The sequence below is a fragment of the Falco biarmicus genome, chromosome Z, assembly GCF_023638135.1.
Source record: "Falco biarmicus isolate bFalBia1 chromosome Z, bFalBia1.pri, whole genome shotgun sequence".
NCBI classification, from domain to species: domain Eukaryota; kingdom Metazoa; phylum Chordata; class Aves; order Falconiformes; family Falconidae; genus Falco; species Falco biarmicus.
The window spans coordinates 79,911,866-79,935,112 of NC_079311.1; the positions used below are offsets into that span (position 1 = coordinate 79,911,866).

At 43.8% G+C, this 23,247-nt stretch overlaps 3 protein-coding genes across 14 annotated transcripts in view; all 3 read left to right on the top strand.

Moving 5' to 3' along the window:
• Positions 1–2,382, top strand: part of ME2 (malic enzyme 2) — a 36,611-nt gene extending 34,229 nt beyond the window's left edge. Inside the window, exon 16 of one of the 2 annotated variants that reach the window (XM_056324891.1) lies at positions 494–2,382. In XM_056324891.1, the coding sequence (XP_056180866.1) occupies positions 494–502 (9 nt within the window). In that variant the 3' untranslated portion in view covers positions 503–2,382. The remainder of the gene's footprint in view (positions 1–493) is intronic. The other variant, XM_056324892.1, reaches the window with a different exon arrangement.
• Positions 2,383–2,666: 284 nt separating this feature from the next.
• On the top strand, positions 2,667–7,871 carry ELAC1 (elaC ribonuclease Z 1). 8 transcript variants are annotated; one of them, XM_056325490.1, is made up of 5 exons: positions 2,884–2,987; positions 3,238–3,348; positions 4,153–4,331; positions 5,740–6,207; positions 6,826–7,871. In XM_056325490.1, the coding sequence occupies exons 3-5, from the start codon at positions 4,175–4,177 to the stop codon at positions 7,293–7,295; spliced, it is 1,095 nt and encodes a 364-aa protein (XP_056181465.1). In that variant the 5' UTR covers positions 2,884–2,987; positions 3,238–3,348; positions 4,153–4,174; the 3' UTR covers positions 7,296–7,871. The 8 variants fall into 8 exon arrangements, with proteins under 8 accessions (XP_056181469.1, XP_056181465.1, XP_056181464.1 ...); XM_056325489.1 differs by having other exon boundaries at positions 3,238–3,296; XM_056325492.1 differs by having other exon boundaries at positions 2,900–3,013.
• A 6,584-nt stretch (positions 7,872–14,455) lies between these two features.
• SMAD4 (SMAD family member 4) overlaps positions 14,456–23,247 on the top strand; it is a 29,191-nt gene continuing 20,399 nt past the window's right edge. For 2 of the 4 annotated variants that reach the window (XM_056324265.1, XM_056324268.1), the window contains exon 1: positions 14,456–14,822. The gene's annotated coding sequence lies outside the window, so the exon portion shown is untranslated. Of the gene's footprint in view, positions 14,823–21,471; positions 21,622–23,247 lie in introns of all 4 variants that reach the window. The other 2 variants (XM_056324266.1, XM_056324267.1) reach the window with 2 other exon arrangements.

Sequence of the window (23,247 nt, forward strand, 5' to 3'; positions counted from 1 at the left end):
CCTTACCTGTGGATATGTGCTTGTGGACATTGTTTAATCAGGTTCTGTTCTGTGGATAGCTTGCAATATAGACACAGCGGACTTTTACCTTTAATGTACAGCCATTGCTTTCCATTAGCAACAGGAGATATGTCAGCTCAGTTTTAAGTGCATTTCACTCTCCCTTTCATCTCTCTCAGATTTATTTTTTTTAATAAAATATACAGGTTCATCTTCAGTTTTGTGTATTCTTCACATCTAATCTTTGCATTAATTAAAGTTATTTATCTTGCCAATTAGTAAGGACCCACAGTATCCTTTTTCATATTCTACTTAACCTGATTTTTTTCTGTTTGCTGACTTATGCAAAAGTATTTACCGATCTTGTATCTAATTGGAAGATCCTCTTATGCAGTATGCAAAGGGAGAAAGTTGTCACCAGGATGCATTTTGTAATGCTACATACAGTAAATTAATCTTACACTGTTCTTTAAAAAAATTGTATTGCCTACAGGATGACTAGTGTTATAGCTCTTCACACAGCTCTGGTGACTTTTGCCCTCTGAATGGTATAGAAGTCTCTTTCATGCCTCTTCTGTGAGGATGCTATTTTGGGTGTACAGAATGCTTCGGAGAGGATCAGGGACTCCCACTGAGGTCAGTAGCTCAGTCTTTTCCAGGACTGGTCCAAGATTTGCTTCCTTAAAATCAACAGGAGCAGGACTGAGCCTCTTGGCAGCAATGTATAGAAATGTCTAGGGGAGAAGAAAGGTAGCTAAGGGAGCACAGCCTTTTTTTTATAAAATACATGTGTTCTTGTTCAAAGATGTTACAGAGGTTTGTACGTTCCTGAAGCATATGTCTGCATGCCAACAAGTGACCTGTAGAGGAAGACTACTAAAATGTATCTGATAGATTTTTAAAACCCAGGTGTGACTCCTTGCCTAAGTTCTTGGTTATGTTTGTGAATAGTGATGTTTCATGATGTTGTGTTTGTTTTCCAGGCTTAAAACAAAGCAACACTTCATGCGCAGATTGGTGTTTAACAGGTTTCCTGCAGTAGGTGCGTGTCTTCCCTGTACTGTAGTTTCCAGCACAGTGTTTTGCGTGGGGGTAGAGTAACTCTGTCACACTCCTGTGGTAGTAACTGCAAAGATAAATGATACACCTTTTAGTTGTTCAATAGCGGCCCTATTTGGTGACTATTCCTCCCTATGGGGTTCACTATTGTACAGCTCTAACTGAATTTTAGTTCAGCTGACTCTGGGGCTAAGTAGATCCAGGTTGTTTGTCTTCTGTTTGTTCCGGGTCTTCGAGACCTCAAAGGTGCAGATTTGAGCACCTGTTGTCATTTGGATAAAAGTATCTACAAGACTCTCAGATTGGACTGTAAGAACAGAACAGTTTGGACTCCTGTTGCAGCTGCAAGTGCTATTCCTGAGTTTAAGAAAACCACTGTCATTTTTTGGACTTTTTTTAAGATGATGTGTGCTGCTATCCTGTTTCATAACAGCCAATACCTAATAGGCAGTGACTGGTGTTACATTGAATAGTGGAGCAAGGAGAAAATCTAGAGCAGCTCTCTAAGTGCACCCGCTTGGCAGCTGAGTTTGAGCAATGTAATTCAGCTGCTGCTGGTGAAGGGACATCTAGTTCTGTACGGATCTACCTTGACCTACCTACCTACTTGCAAAATACACATTACCATGGTATCAGAAAGCCTGCAGATACTCTGGGTGAACCACAAGGAAAATAGAGCATGCTTTAGACCTCTTGCTTCCTATCATCACTTCCCCAATCCTAGCATTTGGTAGTGATGCAGCTTACTCGTGCCTGCTCCGGAGGAAGATATGCCAGCAGCTCCGTCGTATGCGGGGGATCCAGGACCTGGTGGCACAGCAGACCATGGCTACAGCTCATGTAAAAAGCTTTCTCACATTGGACATTTTGCTCATGGTGCAAGAACCTTGGGGCGTGTGTTAATACTCTGCCATGCATGAAGTTGGCGCTGGATTGAATTTCACTGTCCGAGTACCCTGGACTTACCCATCCTTGAAGCAGTTCCTTTGTAATGAAAATGGAAATAAAAGTACTTTTAGGACTACACAAACAGAGTAAGATGGCCAGTTTAAGTAATGCAGTGTCAAAAAAGATATAGATGGGCTTATACATACCTACTTTACACAAATAAATGTAAGTCCACCGGAGTGCTTGTGAGAACAGTTCTTGCCTTACCTGCCCGGGGCTGACTGTACTTGGAGGGACATCGCTCAGCTGAAACTAAAGTTGTATTTAATGTGAACTGGTTGGGGTTTTTCTTCTCCTTTCTAACGTTGTAATTCTTGGAATGTGTGTTCTGGTCTTCTATTTTCTTAGTAAAATGCATTCCCTTTGCCTAAATTACATTTGACTTTGTTTATTCTGAAAAAGTAACCCTTGATCTATACGGCATTGGTATGGAACTCTCTAAATCACTGATGTTTTGGGTTTTTTTTTCCTTTTGTCCCTTGCGCACCACCAGCAGACACCCCCGGGACTCAGGCTGTGCAATTTTATCCCCAGAACTGGTTCTCCACAGCATTTGTTGCCGGGAGGCCCCTTTGTAAGCGCCCTGAGGCCCAGCCCCCGCCTGGCCCCAGCGGCCGCGGCCGCCTGGCTCCCCGTGGGGCCGGGGCCGCCCGCCTGGCGCAGCGCGGGGGCGGGGGGCCGGGCCTGGGCCGCTCGGGCTCCGCCTGCCGCCGCCCGGGGGAGGTAGGCGGGCCGCGGGGAGCGGGGTAGGCCGCGGTGCCGGACCTGGGCCTGGCCGCGGTCTGTTTGCGAGTTAAACGCTGCCGTGCCCGGGCGCGGCGGCCCGTGGAGGCTCGGGCTGTGCCTCACAAGCCCCGGGGGGAGCGGGGGGTGGGCGGCCCGGCGGCGGGGAGGGGCTGCGGGCGAGCTTAGGCCTCGGTAAGGCTTTTAGCGTGCCCTGGCCACAAAGTAATAGCGTGATGCCTTAGACCAGCTGACAGGTTGTTAAATCTGTTTTTACGCAGGGGTAAAGGAAGCAAAGCGTTTATTTCGGGTTTCTTTTGGGGGGGGTGATGGATGTGCATTTACCCCTTCTCGGCCCCCCTCCCCCCCCGAGGTCGGGTTGCACCTCGGTGTGCTTGGGAGGAGGCTGCTAGCACACCCGGGAAGAGGACTGCTTTCCTTCAGGGAATGGCGGCAGTGCTTTTAAAAGCAGCCAAACTGAGGCTTTATTTTTTGTTTGTTTGAAAGGCATCTGAAGCTGTTGAGGCACCTGGACTTTGAAATGAGGAAACACATCTGAAAACGGGGTAGGCGCTAAATCCAGGAGGGCTTAAGGCTGGAGATAGCACACCCCGTAAGGCGAGGCGGTGTTAAGAGTTGTGCACAGGGAAGTTCTGCTCCTAATGCAGCTTTCCAAAGGTTGCCCTGCTCCTGCAGACCGGCCAGGCTCCTCATCTGGACAACACAGCAGAGACATAAACTACAGGGGTATGGCAGCTGACAGTATAGATCCTTCTGCTGCAGTGGGTGTCCTGCGATCTGTCAGGCAGCCTTCAGGCTACGTAAATGGTAGTTTTGAATTTTTCTCTTTGCCCTTATGAGAAGCCAAACAGGCTTTCAAGGGCACCATTGCAAAGGCAGAGTAAATCAGGTGACTCCTGTGTCTTGCGGTCTCTGAAGTTGTTTTGAGGGGAGAAAGTTTTTCCTCTCTGGGTTGCTGGGCTGCCCGCCCCTGACGTCCTGCCATGGCATTTAAACGTCAGCAGTGGCTGTTTGGTCTTAGTCGTTTGGAAAAGGCTTTTAGAGGAAAGCACATGCAGGAAAATGCAGTTTAAATTAAGAAGAAAGAAATAATAGTGGGTTGAAAGGTTAGAGTGTTTCCAACTGGATAGGGCTGTTTCTTTAGGTAATGAACAAAGGTCTTACGTGTGGGCTGCGTGTTTGCAGCCTTCCACTGACATAAAGAGGAAATCTGCCACTTGTAAATATTGTGTCATCTGAAAGTCATATCCTGCTCCAGGGAGGTTTTATTATTTATTTTTTCAAGGCGAGGGGAATTTGATCCTCACATTAAAGTACAGAGGATGCCTTCATTTAAAGCGAAAATGTTTGTTTCTTTCCCAGCATAAACATGTATGTTCAGCAGCTCAAAATCTCTTTCAGGTGGTGTACCGACGTACTCAGAATGTCGATGGATATAACTTTCCTTGGCACAGGCTCAGCATATCCCTCTCCAACAAGAGGAGCATCAGCATTAGTGCTTCGCAGGGAAGGAGAGTGCTGGCTCTTTGACTGTGGAGAGGGAACCCAAACACAGTTCATGAAGAGCCATCTCAAAGCAGGTTTGTGCTGTTGAAAGGTATTGTGATGAGGGAAGGGGGAAAGTTTCATAAGACCTAAACAAAATACTTTGTCCTCCTGCTCATGGTATTTGAATACATCCTAAACATGCATGAGCAGCTGAAAGTGTTGTGTATGGGTGGCACTTGCTGAACCTGCTGTGCAGTAATCCTTGATTGCCCTTTGGTAAGGAATTGTGTTTGAGAACCAAACTCTCTTGAATTAATTTCTTGGGCTTTGTAATTTCAAACGTGGTCCACAGACCAGGCACAGCTTGTGTTTTTCTGAAGACAGCTCTAGACAATACATGCTGTGAGTCTTCCTGTCAACAAACACTGTGCTTTTGTTAGGTAAAGTTGTGTGTATCTGTGGTAACTTTTACATTTTGGCAAATAAAGTAGAAACCAAGTTTATCGTCAGTAGCTGTGCTTTTGCAGTCTACAGCGGCAAGACCAGTCTTCTGACTTGAAAGTTACAAAGATGAAATTATCAATTATGAACAGAAAACCAGCTTCCTGCTCCTCCAAAATCTGAAGCCGTCAGGGGATTTAGTGGCCAAGTGAACAGACTAATTTTTACTAAATTTATGCTTTTTACTAAATTGTTCTTAAATCAAAACAAAGAGATTCCGTCCTTCCTATTACTTCGTCCTAACAGATGCTGGAGAAAATGCCTTACTGTATGGAGGTGGGGACTCAGCTAGGAGAGGAGACTAAGGCAGCCTGATTTAAGTACACGTATCTGTAATGAGAGAAAATTCTGGGCTTTTTCAGTCTAGCAAAGGTAGGGCCCAGTGCCTGGGAGCTGGAGTGGGACAAATTCAAACACTAAACAAAACCCAGATCTTGTAAGCACAGTTTTTCATCTGTTCAAAACAAACCAGCCAGACACCATAGTTTTCTTGCCTTTTAAAAAACTTCAAAATCAAAACTGGATGCTTTTTTAAAATTTATTTTTGATGATGTTAATTTCATGTGCTAAATTCAAAACTGGGAACAACATAAATTCCATGTTACGTTTCTCATTAGTCTACAGTTTCCATGCGATGTATGAAAGCACAACCACTTTCCAGGACTGCTTTGTGTTTTAATATGGCAGATGTCACCAGTTGATTCTGTTCCATGCTTGTAGCACGTTTTGCTTAGAAGGAACTAAAACTTCTGTCTCAGCAGTCTTTTCTTGGCAAATCAAGACAAAATAAACCTTGTGTGGAAACTTACTGCTACTATGGAAGAAATACACTTTGTGGTTTGGGATTTATTTCTTGAACACTAGTTTTATTTTGATTTCCCTCTTTCGTTATTTCCTACTTCTTGCCAAAAAGCAATTATTTCTGAGTTGATACGGTGTTCATTTATTTTCCTGCCTTTTTCTGGTTTGTTTTTCTTTTCCTGTTGTTCTAATCAATAGGCAGAATTACCAAGATTTTCATAACTCATCTTCATGGTGACCACTTTTTTGGACTTCCTGGGCTGCTGTGTACACTTAGCCTCCAGAGTAGCCCTGACCCAAACAAACGACCTCTTGATATTTATGGACCATTGGGACTGCGAAACTTCATATGGAGGAGTATGGAGCTCTCCCACTCACAACTTCTCTTTCCCTACACTGTTCATGAACTGGTACCTACACGGGACCAGTGCCCCCCAGAAGAATTTAAGGAGTTTTTTCACTTGGACAGAGATGAGGTATCTCCCCAGGAAGCACAAGGGAGAATACTCCACTTGGATCCAGTAGAAAACTCTTACTTGCTGGTTGAAGACGAGGAGATAGTTCTGAAAGCATTTCGCCTATTTCACCGCATTCCTTCCTTTGGCTTTGTGGTGCAAGAGAAGCCCCGGACCGGTAGACTCAATGTACAGAAACTGAAAGACCTTGGTAACTATTTTGTCTTATTTTTCCTCTTTGTAATTGTTTAAATGCCTAAATGCATGTGTTCCAACAGAGTAGTGAGCCCAGTTTTCAGCAAGTGTAACAAAATTGGGTTCATAGGCGTTGTAATCTTTTTATGACCACCTTTCTAGGGGTTCTAGCAAATTAGAGGGCCTGTATCTCTCTGTAATCAATTTAAATTCCATTTCCCATTTTCTGTTAAAGACATTTTAATACTTCACACCAATGCAGCAGTTTGGTGTGTAATACTAATACCAATTAATATTGAAGACCATTCTCATACTGGGAAGAGCAAACAAGTTCAGATGATAAAGTTTAAAAAGCACAATGTGGCTTTCAGGGAAATGTATGGCCAGTGTATTTGCATGACTTTATTGACTTTAATATGAAAAATACAGATTTTCTTCAAATACACTTCCTGCTGACATTACAGGCTCTTTATTTGTATGAAGTACATGAAATATCAATTGCTATTTATACTGAGGTGGTATTTTTTCAGCGAGACAGCTCTGTGTATAGCATATCTCTTCTGAAGTTATTTTTTTTTTTTTAAACATGACATGCATTATAATACTTATGGGCTCTTTTGCCTTTATTTACCAGGAGTTCAGCCAGGTCCTTTATATGGGAAACTGAAGAATGGAACTGCAGTTGTTCTAGAAAATGGAGTAATGATTTCTCCTTCTGACGTCTTAGAAGACCCTATTCCTGGAAGAAAAATTTGCATTTTGGGGGATTGTTCAGGTGTGGTTGGAGATGCGGCCGTGAAGCTTTGCTGTGAAGCAGATGTACTGATACATGAAGCTACATTGGATGATACCCAGGAGGAAAAGGCCAGAGAGCATGGTCATAGTACTCCAAAAATGGCATCAGATTTTGCAAAATTGTGTAAAGTTAAGAAACTGGTTTTCACTCACTTCAGTCAGCGGTATAAACCAGCTGCTCAGAGAGGAGAGGGGGACATGGACGTCACCGAACTGAAGCGACAGGCAGAGTCAGTGTTAGATGGTCAAGAAGTAACACTAGCTGAGGATTTTATGACAATAGAAATTCCAATGAAAAAGGAGAAATAGCGTGAGCAAGCTCTGCATGAAGGCAAAGTATAGGATGGTGTTGGATAGCACTTAAAAATACTGGTGGTGTTTCTGGTACCATAGAATGACAGAATCATTTAGGTTGGAAAAGAGCTGTAAGAACATTGAGTGCAACCGTTAGCTCAGCACTGCCAAGCCCACCACTATCCATGAGTTCTTTCTGTGGCACGCAGAGAACTGTTGCAAACTGGAGAGGGTACTAGGTATGGTTAGCGTTGCTTTTGTAAAGGATACGGAAACATCTGGAATTAGGAACAAATTCATAAGTGATGATTTCGGACACCTAGCTTCCCCAGAAACTGAATGTGTAGAGTGGTGCAAGCCTTCACAGCCTTTTTCTTTTCAGCCAAGGTTTTCCTTGGACCACAGATTCCGGGAGCAGAGCACTGGATCATTTGGCTTAATACAGCCCTCTGGAAGGTTTGTTTTCTGCACCAGAATTTAAGATAGCTCGCCTGTTGCAAGCTTTTGAATAACATCTCTTTCAAACTTGTATACAGTATTTTGTAACTGTAAGGGGACTGAAACTAATAAAAGTAGTTATAACTCTGCCAAGTGTTTGTAACTAGGGGTGTTGCTATGCTTGAGTTGAGGAGCCCTTCTAATTTCCCCTTTGCATATGAAGTTTTCTCATAAATAAAAACAGTTTAGGCTTCCTATCAAAAGTGAATTGCTCTTAACAATTTGATTCATTTAAAGCTCTGAAGCGTGAGCACTAAGCTTGTATACCTGTTCCCTGCATCAGTAAAGTTTTGGAAGTATGCTTGAAAGTCTTTAGGCAGATGACAAGTCGTCTTTCCTAAAGTGTTCCTCCAGATGCATTTCCAAAGAGAAATTACCCTGATAAGACCATATTTGTGTTTGTAGAAGTACCACTACAGGAGGAATTTCACCTAGTATATAGCTCAGTCTGCAATGACTTTCAATTAAGGGACATGTAAACCAACTTTATCTCCTTTTCTTCTCCCCTCAAAACAAACCAGAAGTTGGGAGTTTCCCAAATTCTAGCTCAATTTTCTGGGGGGAAAAAAAAAAAAAAGTAAAATCTACCCTAAACATGTTTCCCTTAGCATGGATTCCTGAAAGCTGAAACACTTCATAGCTCTCTAATATAAACACTGAAAACTCTGTCAGGTTGAAGTACAGCTGCTACAGTTTGTGCTTGTTCTTTTGTTGAGTTGATGGTAATACAGATGGAAAATGAATCTGTTTAATACACAGTTTCCTTCCTTGCTTTAAATGTCAAATAACAAAGCTCCAAAAATCTAAAACACTCCCACTTCAAGGATCTCTCCCCTGAAAATGGTGCACTGCTCAAAGGTGGTTTGTGGACAGTGGTAATCCTCACCCAGACCAAGCTGGTGAGATGAGGAAGTTAAATCCTGCAGATAATTTTCCTATACTCTTGACATTTTCTTCACTAAGGGTGTGTAAGTAAGCAACAAACTTCAAAGAAAAAAATGAGTGTGATTTCCTTGCTTAATTTGATCAAATTGAATTCAATGTCTTATCCCCACCCTTCAAACAGACTTTTTACCTGTGGCTGTGGTAACTCCAAACTGAATTACATCAACATGAATATTTCATGCTTCAAATATGCTTCAAATGTAGAGGAACTCTTGGATTTCTTAAAAAAAAAAAGTTGGGAAGAATTGCAAACTTGAAGAACATGACTTCTGAAGCAGAAACTCCCTGATTTCTTGTGACTTCTCTCTTAAAAATGGTGAAAAGTGGGTAGAGTCTCTGGGTCATGCAATGGGAGATTCTCTCCACACACACACACACACATACCCCCCAGCTGTTTTTCTTTTGTAAGATAAAAATCAATGGCAGGCACAGAGATCTTGATATCACACTTTGCTTTGAATAGTCAAAAGCTGAACAGGCTCCAGCTGTCATACAGGGAAAGAATAACTAACTTTGTTGTCCTGATGTGCTTTGCTACATCTGCTTCCACACTGGAACAACCAAAAATTCCTATTTCTAAGCCGTTCACAGCTGTGATAATGAAGTTCAGGGAGCAACTTCGAGGCTTTGTGGAAATTCACCCAATACCACCTGCAAATAACAAATCAAAGGCTGGAAATAAAACCAAGGGACAATCCACAAGCCTATGCAGCCTGAAATGTGTGCACCCACTGCTGCAGCACATCTCCCTGCAGTGCTGGATGCTGCTGCTCCAAAACTGCGTTATCCATCCCAGCGGTAAATACATTTTTGTGTTCTTGTGGTTAATGAATTGCTATGAATTCAGGAATATCTTCAGTTCCCATTCAAATGACAGAGGGTGTGGGTAGGTGTGTGAGATGTGTCAATGGCACAGGCTCCCGGTGCCCCTGTGATCCAGCTCAGTGTGCCAGCCCAGTGCTTGCCTGGTTGAACAACCACTGGTTCTTGCTAGCCTGCAAGAAGATGGCCTCTGGACTAATTTTTGGCTGGATTGCCAAGTTGATTAGCGAGCTGTCTTGCTGCACAAGTTGTACAAGGGCTGCACGAAGGAGGCTGCACAAGGGCTTGGCCGGAAATGGGGAGCTGCCTGGGACACCACCCCCACCTCCCCTTTTTAACAGCACTTTGCTGATACATTGAGTCAGTCCTACTGCATAGCTACATTCTAAATATGTTTTAGGATCTAAATCCTAAGTAAGAATAGGGCAGTTTAGATGAAGAACAGCAAGGGGAAGAGTGTATCAAAGCAGCAGATCAGGTCCTCTTCAGGTATTAGGTCTGGGGACTTTGTTGCACAGATTTGATGCGTTAGTGCGTTATTTATGGCAATTTATTCAGTTGAGGGAGGAAATGCTCCTTTTGTCTAAGCTGAGAAAAAGAGCTACAAGCTGCTTGGTCCGTATCGAAAGCCAGGTTAACTGTGTGGCTGTCATTTTTTGAAATAGTTCCTTTTTGGTGTGTTGTGGAATGAGGGTACATTTAGTGCTGGAGTTATGTGAATTTCCTGTATTTTCAATTTAATCTATTGTAGTAGTGGTAATCAGGTTACAGTTGCCTCTTTCTCAGCAGAAACCATGTGTCTTTGCCTGGTGTGGTCCACTCTTCTCTCTCAGTCTGGATGCTAAATGACTTCAGAAATCGGACTGCTAGTGAGACTTGAATATTGAAAATTAATGGGAACATGTGTGCCAGTAAGGACTGAAAAACTTGGACCATAAATTGTCTGCTTTCTCAATGAGTTTATCTTTCCATTAACCATTTGTTAATTACCTTGCCTTCAAATACATGTTCCTGAGAGTATTCCATCTGACAGCAGATAAAGGACTCTAGCCTGGTCCTGTAAGGACCAGGAGGGTGTTTTAACAAGTTCTGGGTATGTAAATGAAGATAGATTTCTTTTTAAGCTTCGTAACTTGTTTTAAATATTCTTCTGCTTTCCTGGAAGAGTTCCTCTAAATTTGGTTCCTTTTTTAGCTGGTACCAGCGGAGGGACTTGATAAAGTGCGAAAGAAGCTTTTTATGTTACGGGAAAGAGGAGGAGGGAGGAAATAAGACTTGAAGAGTTTTGTAACAGCGGAGATGGTTCCTGCGTTTTACATGTAGCTGCTAACGGAAGGGATGAGCACTGATCAAAGGGAGTGAGGGGAAATCTTCCTTCTGCTGAAGTCCATGTGAGTTTGCAAAGAAGGTTGAAAAATAAGTTACCTGCAGCACGAAAAATGGTTTGCTGCTCCGAGTGTGGTGCAGTCTGCGCTGAGGATGGAGAGCCTGAGATCAAGTCTGAGCTCTAAATACAGCTAGAAAAGGGATCCTTGATGCTCAAGGTGGTTCAGCCTTTGCTATCAACCATTCCCCATGGCCCACGGTAGGACGCTTCATCTGTCAATGCAGAAGAAACAACGATCTTCATTTGGGAGCATTTCTTTTTTTTAAACAGACTTTTAAAAGAATTTGCTTATACTGAATTATGCTCATTTATAAGGAAAAGGATATTAATTATTTACCTCAGATAGTTTCATTCTAGAAATCTTAATTTCTGGCGAAGTGCTAGGACTGATCCAGGTCTCACTGAAATCAGTGGTTTGGCACATAGTCACTAGAACAACTTAATGCATTTTTTATTAATAATAAAAACATATTGATTGGGATCTTGAGGTAAAACAAGTTGCAGAAATTTGATCAAAGTAACATTTTGGGGAGGGGGGTGGGGACGGATGCTAAACCACAACATGTTAAATTGATCCTGCTAGTCCCTGCATTTGATGTTTGAAAAATAAGTTTGAGTTCAAAGGTGTTTAGGTGGTTGGAAAAAGTACCATTTTGTCAGACATGATATCTCTGCAGCCTTTCAAAATCACTGTAATGGGTTGCAAAGGTCCTTCCCAGGTCTAATCGTTGCTGGAGCTGTTTGGCTTTGGGTAAATGCCAGGTGAAACAGAACAAGGCCTTAAAAAAAAACATTAGTCTGGATGAGTTTGGTACAATGCTCTGGGTGATGCTCTGTTTGTGCTGAGAAAGGAATATACTCTGAATAATTAGAAAAGATAAGGTGGGCACCTGAAGGAGATAAGGAGACCATCGAGTCAGGAAATCATTGAACAAAGAAAATGGAAAGGTCTACACCACCTAGGTTCCATCTATTGTGAATGGAATGATTAGGTGTCAAAATCAAATGAGTATGTATGTAAAGATGTTGCGTAACCTCTCACGAAAACTGTATAAAATACCTAACTTTTCACTGACAACTCGGGAGCTAGTCTGTCTGGTGCAAACCAGCCAGCTCCCCAACATTGCACAAAATAAATACCTTTGCTGCTTAAAGACAAAATTGGTCTGTGAGCAGTTACTCTGTGCCGTTTTAGCATCAGAGGCAGCAGCTCAGCATCTTCCCTGGTGAAGCACCTACCCAGTGGTCACCCCAGTTTCTTTACAGTTCCCGTTTAGTCCTTTCCTCCTGTGCTGGTGCTGGCTGGGGCAGGATTTTCCGTGTGTCCCCAGCAGCCACCGTGCACGGATGCTTGTGGACACTGCATTGAGCTTGGGACACCAGAGACTGATGGGGCACCTGCTCAACGGCTTGTGTGCCCCCAAATTCCTTGTTTCACCATCCAGTTGAGCAGGACATCAGAATGATTACTTTACAAACCTCAAAACAGAGATAGGTATAAACACAGAGTTACCGTGGCGCATTGTACTTTTACAGTACTTTTAAGTTACCTAAATCAGATTTGTTCAGATTTAATACAACATTCGTGCTATAGAGGTGAATTAATCCCACTACCCCATAACCCAGCTGCAGTTGGGGATTTCCTTGTTGAATTTGCAGCTTGTTCACACCTGCTTGTGAAATAAGGTGAAGGATTGCGCTGAATTTCCCAACACCCTTTCTTCTCCCCTCTTAAAAACTAATTTTTTGCCTATAGAGATGGCTGCTTCTTGAAAAGGTGTTTTAATACCTAGTCAGTAACGGCATTTTGCTGCATCCCCATGGCCTAGGTGGAGCTCTGGTTCATGGTACGCCTTGAAAGCAAAGTAGGGCTATTGCCAATGGATGGAAATGCCACATCTTGTATTTACACTTATTATTTGCCATTATACAACCAATAGGAAATCTGAAAATTATACTGCTCGGTGCTCAGCATTACCATTTTGCAGCTTTCATCCCTGTATTTGACCAAATCATCTCCTAGGATGAAGGGCTGCAGCTGGTTCTGCAAGCACAAGGGGGAAGAGACCCTTGCTTACAAATTATTAAATGATTTATTTATTTTTTTAAAGATGCACCTTGGAGAGGGAGGGGAAGCACTGCTGCGTAACTTGCTGGCACAGAGGCTGCTCTAGGCAGCCTGGAACCGTATCCATTTGCTGCACCGTAGTCCACAAGTCCTGCACAGCACACGCTCCCCGTTGAACTGGAGTGCTCTTCTCCCGTCCGTAATGCTTCAAAAACTCTAGAAATAGATAATTTGCAATGCACTCAGCAAATCCTGGTGTGAAGAGGCTTCAATTACATCTACCCAGGAAAAGATGACAAATATAGCAGCATTTTACATTGCTTTTCATCACCAAGATCTTAAGGATGTGGAAGTGACTATAAATGATTTAATAGCGTGAGCAGGAAATTTTGGTATGGCAATATAACAATTTTTTTAAATTTCCATCATTCTTATCAGAAGAGCTGTGATAACACCCCAGCACCTTGTGAAACACCCCACTTAATTTAGCAAAAATTCTTGCATTTTGCAGTGGATATGGTATTTCATGCACCTTTTCCTTTCTGCCTTGCATTCGAACGGTGGTCCAACACCAAAAAGGTAGAACGATGTAACTTGCTAATTTAAAAGAAGTATTCTCCTTTTCAGCTGGATTCCTTTGGAGAGTTTGCTTTTGCTGGATGAGATGATGAGGAATGGAAGAGTTGTTGCATTTGTTGCGGGTTGGATTTGTGGAGTTGTGCAATTTGGAGGTTGCATTTGCAGGGCTGTGCATTTGTTGGGGTTGCATTTGCAGGGCGCTCAATTTATGGGGGTTGCATTTGTGGGATTTTGCACTTGTGGAGGTTGCATTTGTGAGGCCGTGCATTTGTTGGGGTTGCATTTGCAAGGCTTCAAACTCCCGGGTGTTGCATTTGTGGAGTCTTACACTTATGGGGGTTGCATTTGTGGGGTTTTACATTGATGGGGCTTGCACTTGTGGCCCTGTGCATTTGTTGGGGTTGCATTTGTAGGGCTTCCAGCTTTCTGGGGGTTGCATTTGTAGGGCTTTACACTTCTGGGGGTTGCATTTGTGCAGCCGTACATATACAGGGATGGCATTGTTGGGTATTTGCCCTTACGGGTGTTGCGTTTGCGCACCTGCGCGTTTGTTCGCGTTGCATTTTTGGAGCTGCGCCTTTTTAACGGCCGTGCTTGCTGTTCCGTCCCAGGAGCGCTACCTGCGCCTCCCGGCGCAGCGCCGCGGCCGCCGCCAACCACAAAAATAACCCCCAAACGTGCCCGCCCGCCCGGCTATCCGGCCACCAACCACAAAAATAATCCCCAGACGCGCCCGCCCGCGCCGCTCTCCGGCCGCCGGCGGCGCGCCAGCCGCGGGGCGGTGGGCGGGCGGGCGCGCAGGCGCAGTGGCGGCGGGTGGCGGCGCGGAGGCGCGCGCTGTGGCGGCGGCCGGGGGGGGGGGTGTGGGACCCGGATGTCGCGCATGCGCGGTGGCGGCTGGACGTGTCGGCGGCGGCCGCGGGGCGCGAGCTGCCGGAGCTGCGGCACCACCACCACCACCACCAGGAAGGCGGCGGGGGTGGCGACAGGGACGGCCGTCACAGGGCGGCCGCGTGGCCCCCCACCCCGTGCCGCGGGCCTGTGAGCGCCGGCCCGGCCCGGCCCGGGGAGGGGAGGGCGGGGGGGGCGGAGGCCTGGCCCGCTCCGCCGCACCGGGGCCGGCTGAGGCGAGGGAAGGCCCCCCCCTCCGTCCTCCTCCTCCTCCTCCTCCTCGCCGCCGCCCCTCACCACAGCCACAGGCCGCGCCCGGAGAGCGGCCGCTCCGCCGCCGCCCGCGGCCCAGGTAACATCCGCTCTCGGCTCCCGCCCGCCCGTCGAGGCCGCCCGCAGCGCCCCCCCCCCTCCCCTGGGGCCGCGCTGGGGACGGGCCGGCTGCCGCTCCGGGGAGCCGGGGCAGCGCCCCCCTCCACCCCCGGGGGCTTCTGCTGGACCCCGCCGCGCTGGGTGCCCCTCGCCTCCCTCCCCCGCTTCCCCTCGGCGGTAACAACAAAATTCCAGCCGCCCCCGCCGTCCCTAAACTTTTAGTGGTATTTTTAAAAAGCAAACCCTTGTGCCCTCCGGTAAAGGCTGGCCAGCCGGCCTGTCCCCAGTTCAACTTCCCTCCGCTGCTGCTGGTGCGGAACGCGCTCTCCCTGCTCCTCTCTCCCACACGCTGGAAAATGCCCTGGATGGTTTTGTTGGGAGCCGCTTCGCCTTTAGTGCTTTGCAATCTGCCATCTTCTTTGCCGTAACAGAGAGCTGTGCTTTTAGCCGATTGCCGGGGCAGCGTGGGGCTGCTCGGCGCCAGGGGTGTGAATTTAAGATTATTCCTTCTTTCCTGCTCTTCCTTCCCATCCCCGGTGCTGGGGATGTGGGATTTCGGGGAGGTTTGTGACTTGCTGGGTACTTGAGTCTTAAAAAAGGTTTTGCCACGGAAGGCTGATTAATTTCTGGGGTAATGTACTTGTGGGTTAGGTATGTTATTACTCGGAGCCCAAATTGTGCTACTGCAAACCAAGTGTTCTAAAACACAGACGGTCGGGGTAGGATCGTGGTGTCTTTTGCCACCGCTTCTCAAATTATCTTGGTTAAGAATGGTGTACCACTGTCAACAGGCAGGAGTGATTTCAGACTCTGTGCGATAGCTGTCATCTTTTCAATTTTAAGACGGTTGTACTGTTGTTACTTTGTTCGGTAACGTAGGTAATCCCATGCAAGGCTGTTGAATTAGCTCTGCTGCCCTCTAAAACTTCACGTTTTTGTACTCCAGTGTCATGATAAGTAAGCAACTTGTCCTTCTGGCCCTCCTCTTATCTTGGCCGGATTGCTATTGGAAGGGGTTTCTTCTCTTCTTCTCCCTTTGCATTCATGAACCTCTTTTGATTTACTTGTTGCATAAGCATGCGTGTTTAATATTGATATGGAAACTTTTATTTCAAAGAGCTGAAGCCTAAAGAGAAGCAGTAAGTGTCTCAAACTGATTAGAATTCCTTTTTTAAGTAGATGGCTCTTTTACATAATGCATTCAAGTGCAGCGAAGGCAATAGGGATATGAGGTTTGAGAGGGTATCAACAGATTTAGTGGAGAACAAAGGTGCTGAGAGCAGATAGCTTGTTCCTGGTGAGGGGCAGCCTTCGCCATGCTGTTGTTAAGGTCCTGCTGGAACTTTAGGACTCTGTTTTCTTTTGTTGTTAACCTTGTGAAAAACTCTACTTTTGGTTGGGGCTGAAATTTTCCGTGCTTGCTTTGCCCAGAGGTGATTTTTTTTTTTTTTTTTAAGCTTGAACAAATGCAGGGAACATTATCCCCGTGCAGATAACATCTGTTCTTTATTGTAATCTAATACACCTATTGCTAGGGTATCGAAACATTATGTACAAGTGAAAAATCACACCAATTCTGCCTGAGCAAGGTTCGACTCTTCCTTTTATTGCTTCACATAGCCACAATTGTTTCCTCTGTTTGTGAGGTTTTGACAAATTACTATTTGTCCTTGTTGAAGGAAGCCTTCTGCAAGAAGATGGGTCTTGCAGGATCCTCTGAGGAAACGTTCAGGTCAGGTTTGCTCTGTCATTCTACAGCAGGGACTTACACCACCTGCTTTCTGAACCTGCCGTTCCCAGGTTTTCATCCCGTCCTTACCTCTGGGTGCTGGGATGAGGAGAGGATGACCTCTTGCTCAGGGGGGACGCCAAGGGTGCCCTCTGGGAGATGAGGTAGTGCAAGGCATGTATGTCTGCGTTGTGGAAATAGATCCAGTTGCAGAGGAGTTTACTGCCCTTCCCATGCTCATGGCATGATAATGTGCAGTGGTCTTCCTTCTCTGACCATACAGAAGCCTGTATTGAAAAGAGGAGTGTTTTTTTCAGCTGCATACTTTCTCAAAAATAAAAAGTAGAGAGAGGGAAGGGGAACCAAAATGAAAAATGCAGCTTTCTAGGATTTATAATGTGTGCATATGTGGTCACATCAGCATAGTAGTGCTACCTTTTTCATTGTGTCCTGCCCCCCATGCATTCAAAGACAAGATAAGGATTTCGATGTCGTTTTTATTGTTGTAAACATTCCTTGAACGAGATTTAAACCCCTCAAACTGTGTGCAGCAGAAACGTTTGCTGCATTTACAGGATCAGTCTGTTGCTTTTGTAAAGTGCTTTTGAAAGCGGTTGAAGTGCACAGGTGGAAGCTGAGAGGAGTAAAGATGCTGAGCGCTGCCATTGGGCAGTTACATCAGATCAGTTTCTCTCACAAAGAAATGGCTGCTCGTACTTTTTAACCATGGATTTATGGTAGGATGAAAGAATTGCCACTCAGAGTTGCCTTAAAACTCTTCTCCAGTTCCTTTTGTGCTGTCACATGTCTTCAGTTTTTTTGTAGCTACTGACAGTGAGATGAGCAGAATTGATACTGATGATTCAGATACACGCACAAAAATAGTATTCTCGGGAATGTTAGCTCTTACTGTACAGAACAGTGTGAGTGTAGTACATTCTTAGTACTCTTGTTCTTTAATGCTAGTTGTTCTTATGTCTACAAACATTTTGTTCCTGTTCACCCTTTGGGCAAGCAGATAATAGTCTAACGTGCTGGAAAGTATCTGCAGTTTAATCACTTATTCATATCTTCATCAAATCATGAGCTGCCTTTTGTTTTATTGGTTTATGGATTTTTCTTTATCATGTTTATCATAAAACTTCTACCACTGCATTATTAAACAGCAAAACTCTGGAGTAATGTTTTGGTGGTTAAAAGCTATCAAATGTGTATGCTGCTTTTCTGACATCTTTGTGTTTGTCTAATTTTGGAGGTAACAGCTTATGCAAGAGCCTTACTTGTCCTTTATTCATGTGAAATGTTCTAGCAAGATGTCAATTTGTATGCTATTCTAATTAGTCAGTTCGTTAGCATTGCATTTACTGCCTGCTATCAAAATGCTGGAAATCTGTGACTGGCATGGCTGTTACTGGTAAATCGTGCTCCCAGAGCATCAGTGGCAGCTTCAAGCAAATAGCTCAACTATTCTTATTTTATCTTAGATACATTTTTCAAGAAATTACCATCATATTTGCAACTTGGATATATGTTTTTGGCTCAGATGTTAGGAGCTTTTTTTTTTTTTAAGACCATAGTGGTAATACTCACTGAAGTCATGGCTCATCATGAAGGATACTTTGTCTGCAAATTTGCTGACTTGCTTAGACCCTTCTACAGTGTGTTACAATGGATAATGGCCAAGTTATCTTAAGATTCATAGCATAGACAGAAATCCTGTATTGTACCTGGTGAAGGCTGTTAGGCACGCTTACTTGCTTTATGTTACTGTCTTTAGCATCCCTGTATGTTTTTAACACCAGCCATTACATGGATATGCCAGTACTAAAAATTCTCAGGCTTATGTATTTATGTGCATCACAGAGCATTTTTGCATAACTGTTGCTCTATGAGTTCTCATAAAACACACATAAAATCTGTGTTCCTATTATTCAGAATAGTTCAGTTAGCAGGGACTTAGAGTGCCCGTGTGTTGAGGGTCATTTGAAATGCTCTGAGGTGACACAGGACTGTTGTCTGATTGGTTTGTACAAAAAGATGGCAAATCTCGCTCTGTTTAAAAGGCTTCCTGAGGCCCAAATATGTCGTCTGATACTTAGCATGTGTAAATTTTCCTCTTTGATTTTAACTTTGCAGGCTGGTTGGATTCCCATCACAAGGGTTTATTTCAGGCTTCTTGTGCATGCAGTCGCAAATCCATCTCGCATTCTTCATTTGCTTCTGGTGTGTCGGTATATGCTGCGCATTCCCCTGCCTCCCCCATTTGCCATGTTTATCTGCCTTCCCCACCAGCATCTCCAGACCTTCAGTACCGTGTCTGTGTCTGGAACCGCTTTTCTGAGCTGATCTGAAAGACTGCTTCTCCCTCAAACGCTTTTCAAAGGGCCATTGCTGCCCTGACACCTCCAGGAACTCTAGTTCTAGTTGTGCCAAGGCTATACTACATTTTTAAACATTTTTTTCCCCTTTAAATACAACACTTCACAATTCTTAGCATCTTAATTTTTAAAACAAAGTGTTACTTGATCACTCCTAGTCATGGTACTTCTCATGTAATTTGTCCTGCAAACAGTGATGTCTGTCTCCGAAGAGTCTCAAATTGTCTCTTGTTTGAAAAATACCTAGTTTGCTGTAGAAACTTCATTAATATATGCTAAGAAAGTGACATGGAGTGGGTTTTGGCCTTTTGCCCATGTCTTAAAGTAATTATCCAGTGGCATTTTTAGACTGAGTTTCTTGGTGAATTTGATCCCTCTGCAGCTGCGATTGGCTTAAACCCTACTGTAAATGAATAGGGTAGTGTATCATATCAGCATTGGGCCTGGATTAACCATCTTGCCCATGCTGTTGGATTGCTGATTGCCTGGATCATATTCCTTTGGGTTACATCGCTGACTTCCAGCTCCATCCATAACCGCCTGGTTTGTTCGCGTAAGCGTGTTATTTCCTTTTGATGCCAAAACGGCACAGAGTAACTGCTCACAGACCAATTTTGTCTTTAAGCAGCAAAGGTATTTCGTGCAATGTTGGGGAGCTGGCTGGTTTGCACCAGACAGACTAGCTCCCGAGTTGTCAGTGAAAAGTTAGGTATTTTATACAGTTTTCGTGAGAGGTTACGCAACATCTTTACATACATACTCATTTGATTTTGACACCTAATCATTCCATTCACAATAGATGGAACCTAGGTGGTGTAGACCTTTCCATTTTCTTTGTTCAATGATTTCCTGACTCGATGGTCTCCTTATCTCCTTCAGGTGCCCACCTTATCTTTTCTAATTATTCAGAGTATATTCCTTTCTCAGCACAAACAGAGCATCACCCAGAGCATTGTACCAAACTCATCCAGACTAATCTTTTTTTTTTAAGACCTTGTTCTGTTTCACTTTTCTTGTTTGGGATCGATCGTTCTCCCCAAATTGCAAAGTGGCTTTTGTGGGAAGAGAGGGGGAAGATAAGTGACTTGGAGTGTAAGGTTGTTCTTAGTATGTAGAAAAGAATGCGAGTTCTTTTTAAGAAATCTGGATTTGTAAATCCTCAGCAAATTTCAACCATGTTAGAGTATTGGTAATGGGAATTGTTTGGAGGAAGGGATTTTTCAGGTAAGTTTAAAAATTGACTTGACTGAATGGCTAGGGCATGCTGATGAGGCTTTAGATGGAGTCTTTGTATTCTTTTTAGCAGCCTTTGCCCTTGTGTCTCAGTTGAGCTTCTGTATGACTGTAGTAATACCTCTGTAAAAGCAAGGAAATCAAGTCCATGTGTTTTTTCTAACTGTGAAAAGCAGAAAAACTTCATTTTCTTTTTCCAAACCCCTTGTACCTTCTTCAGACTATGTGCATGTCTGCCTACATCTGTATGCGTCTGGATGCTTTTCTGATGAAGAATTTCAAACTGGAATATACCTCGGTAACTCTTGGGTGTCATGTGAGGCCTTCCAAATGATCCTGTCTCTTAAATACCTAGTGTGCTGCCTGAAGAGTTGCTGCAAATATTTGGAAGTCATGGCTTGTGCTGTTTTTGTTACCCTGGGTTTTTGGCATGTAAAAGCACTTGTTCTTAAGCTGTGCTAGCTTATGATACTATCTTGCTGGTGCAGCTGAAGAGATACTGGCGAAGAATCTGGAATATTAATTTTCTGTTCCATAAATACGTTGGTTATCCCTTTGGGTGAGATCTCATGAGCTTTTTGTACTTTGCTCAGTTTTTTTTCTAGTTGATCAGGAGCACCTTGCTTCCACAAATGGGAAAGCTCTTCTAGAGCTCTGAACTAGCTTTTGCAGAAGATGCTGAGCATTTAAACGTGATCTCTGTTTTGTAGTCATGCTAGTAAAGTCATTGCTGTTTTGAGGGAGAAAGTATAGTAGCAGTTGATCTGAGAACAGTGGAACAGTTTGAGTCAGTCTGGTGTTTATTTTGCGTTCCTGCTCATAAGATAAACGTAAGTGCAATGAGGGCACTAGTGTGAGAGCTCACTAATGTTACTTCCACGGAGATAAGTCAATAATATATTTGCTTTTAGTTCTATGAGGTAGCATACTGTTACGGATGCCTGTGTTTTTAGAATCTATTTACATTGTGCAGGTAACCACTTCTGGCAGAATTATCCACAGACACGAAAATGAGGCATGTGGCACCAGTGTTGCATTTTTAATTTTAGACAGCTGCTTCATGGTTTGAATTTCATTGCACAGGCTAGAAAGATACTTCACCCTTGAGCAAGGCGTCGGTGGGAAAGTATGTATGGAAGAATTAGGATGTATTTGTTCAAGTCTGCATCAGTCTTGAAGGATTTCAGTTAATGGTTACTTATCACTTCTCTGAAATAGCAGCATGTTTGCCACAGATCATCAAAGGTGTTTCTAATTACCTGGCAATCTTAACTTCTTTTGTCTTTCAGATTTATCTCGTCTTCAGAGGATCTTACTCTTGTTCCCATACTGTATGGTTCCAATGCAGGCTACTGCAGAACACTAGCTGTTCACTTGTTTCATAACCTCCCTGTTAATACTTTGTTACTGAAATACCTGACTTGCTAGAACAGAATGAGGTACTTCTTTATAACTTTGTAACTTGTTAGCATTTTACTTTAGCGTGCCTGGATCCCCCCCCCCCCCCCCCCCCCTTCTGTGTTCTGCTTGCGTCACGCTATAGCAAAAGGGAGAGAGAGAAATACCTTTTTGTTCTTCGGTAGGTAAAGCTGAGAACTTTACTACAAGTGCCGTCTCCTGCTGCTGCTTTTCTCATGTTCACCGTCTCTTCTCTCTGCCTCTTTTCCTCCAAAGCATGCGCTCCCCCATTTCTGTTTCCATGAAATCCCTGGCTACAAGGGAAGTAGATCTTTGTTCAGTGGATTTGGCCCTACCTGCTCCAATAAAAAATCTGAGCTTGAGCTGTAGTGTGGGGTCACCTCCTTGGGTGGGCGACCTGCTAAGGAATGAACTTGAGGTTTCGTGCTCGCATCAAGGAAACATCAAATCACACAAGCATGCTGCTGTTTTGCAGAATATCTAGCACTCCATGTCTGAGGGCATGCTGGGACCTTCTCTTCAGAGGCATCTTCTAAAAATACAACGCATTAAGATTACATTTTGCTTTTATTTGCACACATGAAAGTAATATAGTAAGAAGGTGTGAAGGCACCTCTTGAATGTGTGACTCAGAGATAGGCTTGTAGAGCTATTTTGTGAGAAACTGAATTGGTGGCACGTAAAAACTTGGCTTGTCTGCAAAATACAGTAATGCTTCTGGTGCTTTGGAAGAAATACGTCACAGCGTTTGTCAATACGTGCCAGATAGCTGCCAACCTCACCCCCTCTTTCTGGGGATGAAAATGGCCAGATTAAATACAGCATTTCTGCAGATGGGGCTTCTAAAGGGAGGGTTTTGAATTAGCGTGCAGTTACGCATCAACAGTGTGTAACAGTATTCAAAATCCTAAACAAGTGGCCCGGCTTTCAAAAATGCTGAACAGTCAGAAGCTCCCGTTGAGCACAGTGGCAGCTGAGGGGTGACTCAACATTTCTGAAGATCATTCCGCTTAAATAAGAATTTATTTGCTTGCTCTTAGTCTTCCAAAAGTCAGCAAGCAAAATTCTCATTCATGGTTTTAGGGGTGTAGAAGATAGAGCTGCCTGTCTAATTTTAAGCATCTATTTATTTAAAACTCTTCTGGCTAACAGCTTTCTCAAGTCACTTATTTATGATTATTTATGCATATCTATCTGGGATGCTGTTTTATATTTAAGGAAAATGATGTTCTGTTCTGTTTTAGCTGGCACGCTTTTATGGATTTATGCGAGTGTAGGTTGCCATGGAGAATGACTGGCAGGTTAAGCTTGACTTTTAAAAGAGGCTTATTGAGTTGAAGCGCAAAAAAAAAAAAAAAAGTGTTGAGAGAGAAACTTTTAATAGCTAGGTAAAATGATCTTACTCAAACTTCTAGGTAATTGTTCTCTTTTGGGAGAAATTAGGTCCAGAAGCATCCTTACAAAAGAAGAAAACTGTTGAAAATGGAGGTGGGGGGATTTGCAATGTGGATTTTTTTCCAAGTATACCAAAGGATGTTGTATTCAGGTTGAAATTGGAGAAAATATAAAGTAGGGAAGACTTTGTTTCCTTTTATAATTGTGCTGGATTTCTGTTACAATATTCCTTTTACAAGGAGGGAAGCCAT

Bases quoted from the DNA above. Each gene is read 5' to 3' on its own strand.
- ELAC1 (XM_056325494.1), top strand. From the start codon at position 4,175: ATGTCGATGGATATAACTTTCCTTGGCACAGGCTCAGCATATCCCTCT. The intron at 4,332-5,739 runs GTTTGTGCTGTT...TCTAATCAATAG, and splicing joins GAAGAGCCATCTCAAAGCAG to GCAGAATTACCAAGATTTTC. The intron at 6,208-6,825 runs GTAACTATTTTG...TTTATTTACCAG, and splicing joins ACAGAAACTGAAAGACCTTG to GAGTTCAGCCAGGTCCTTTA.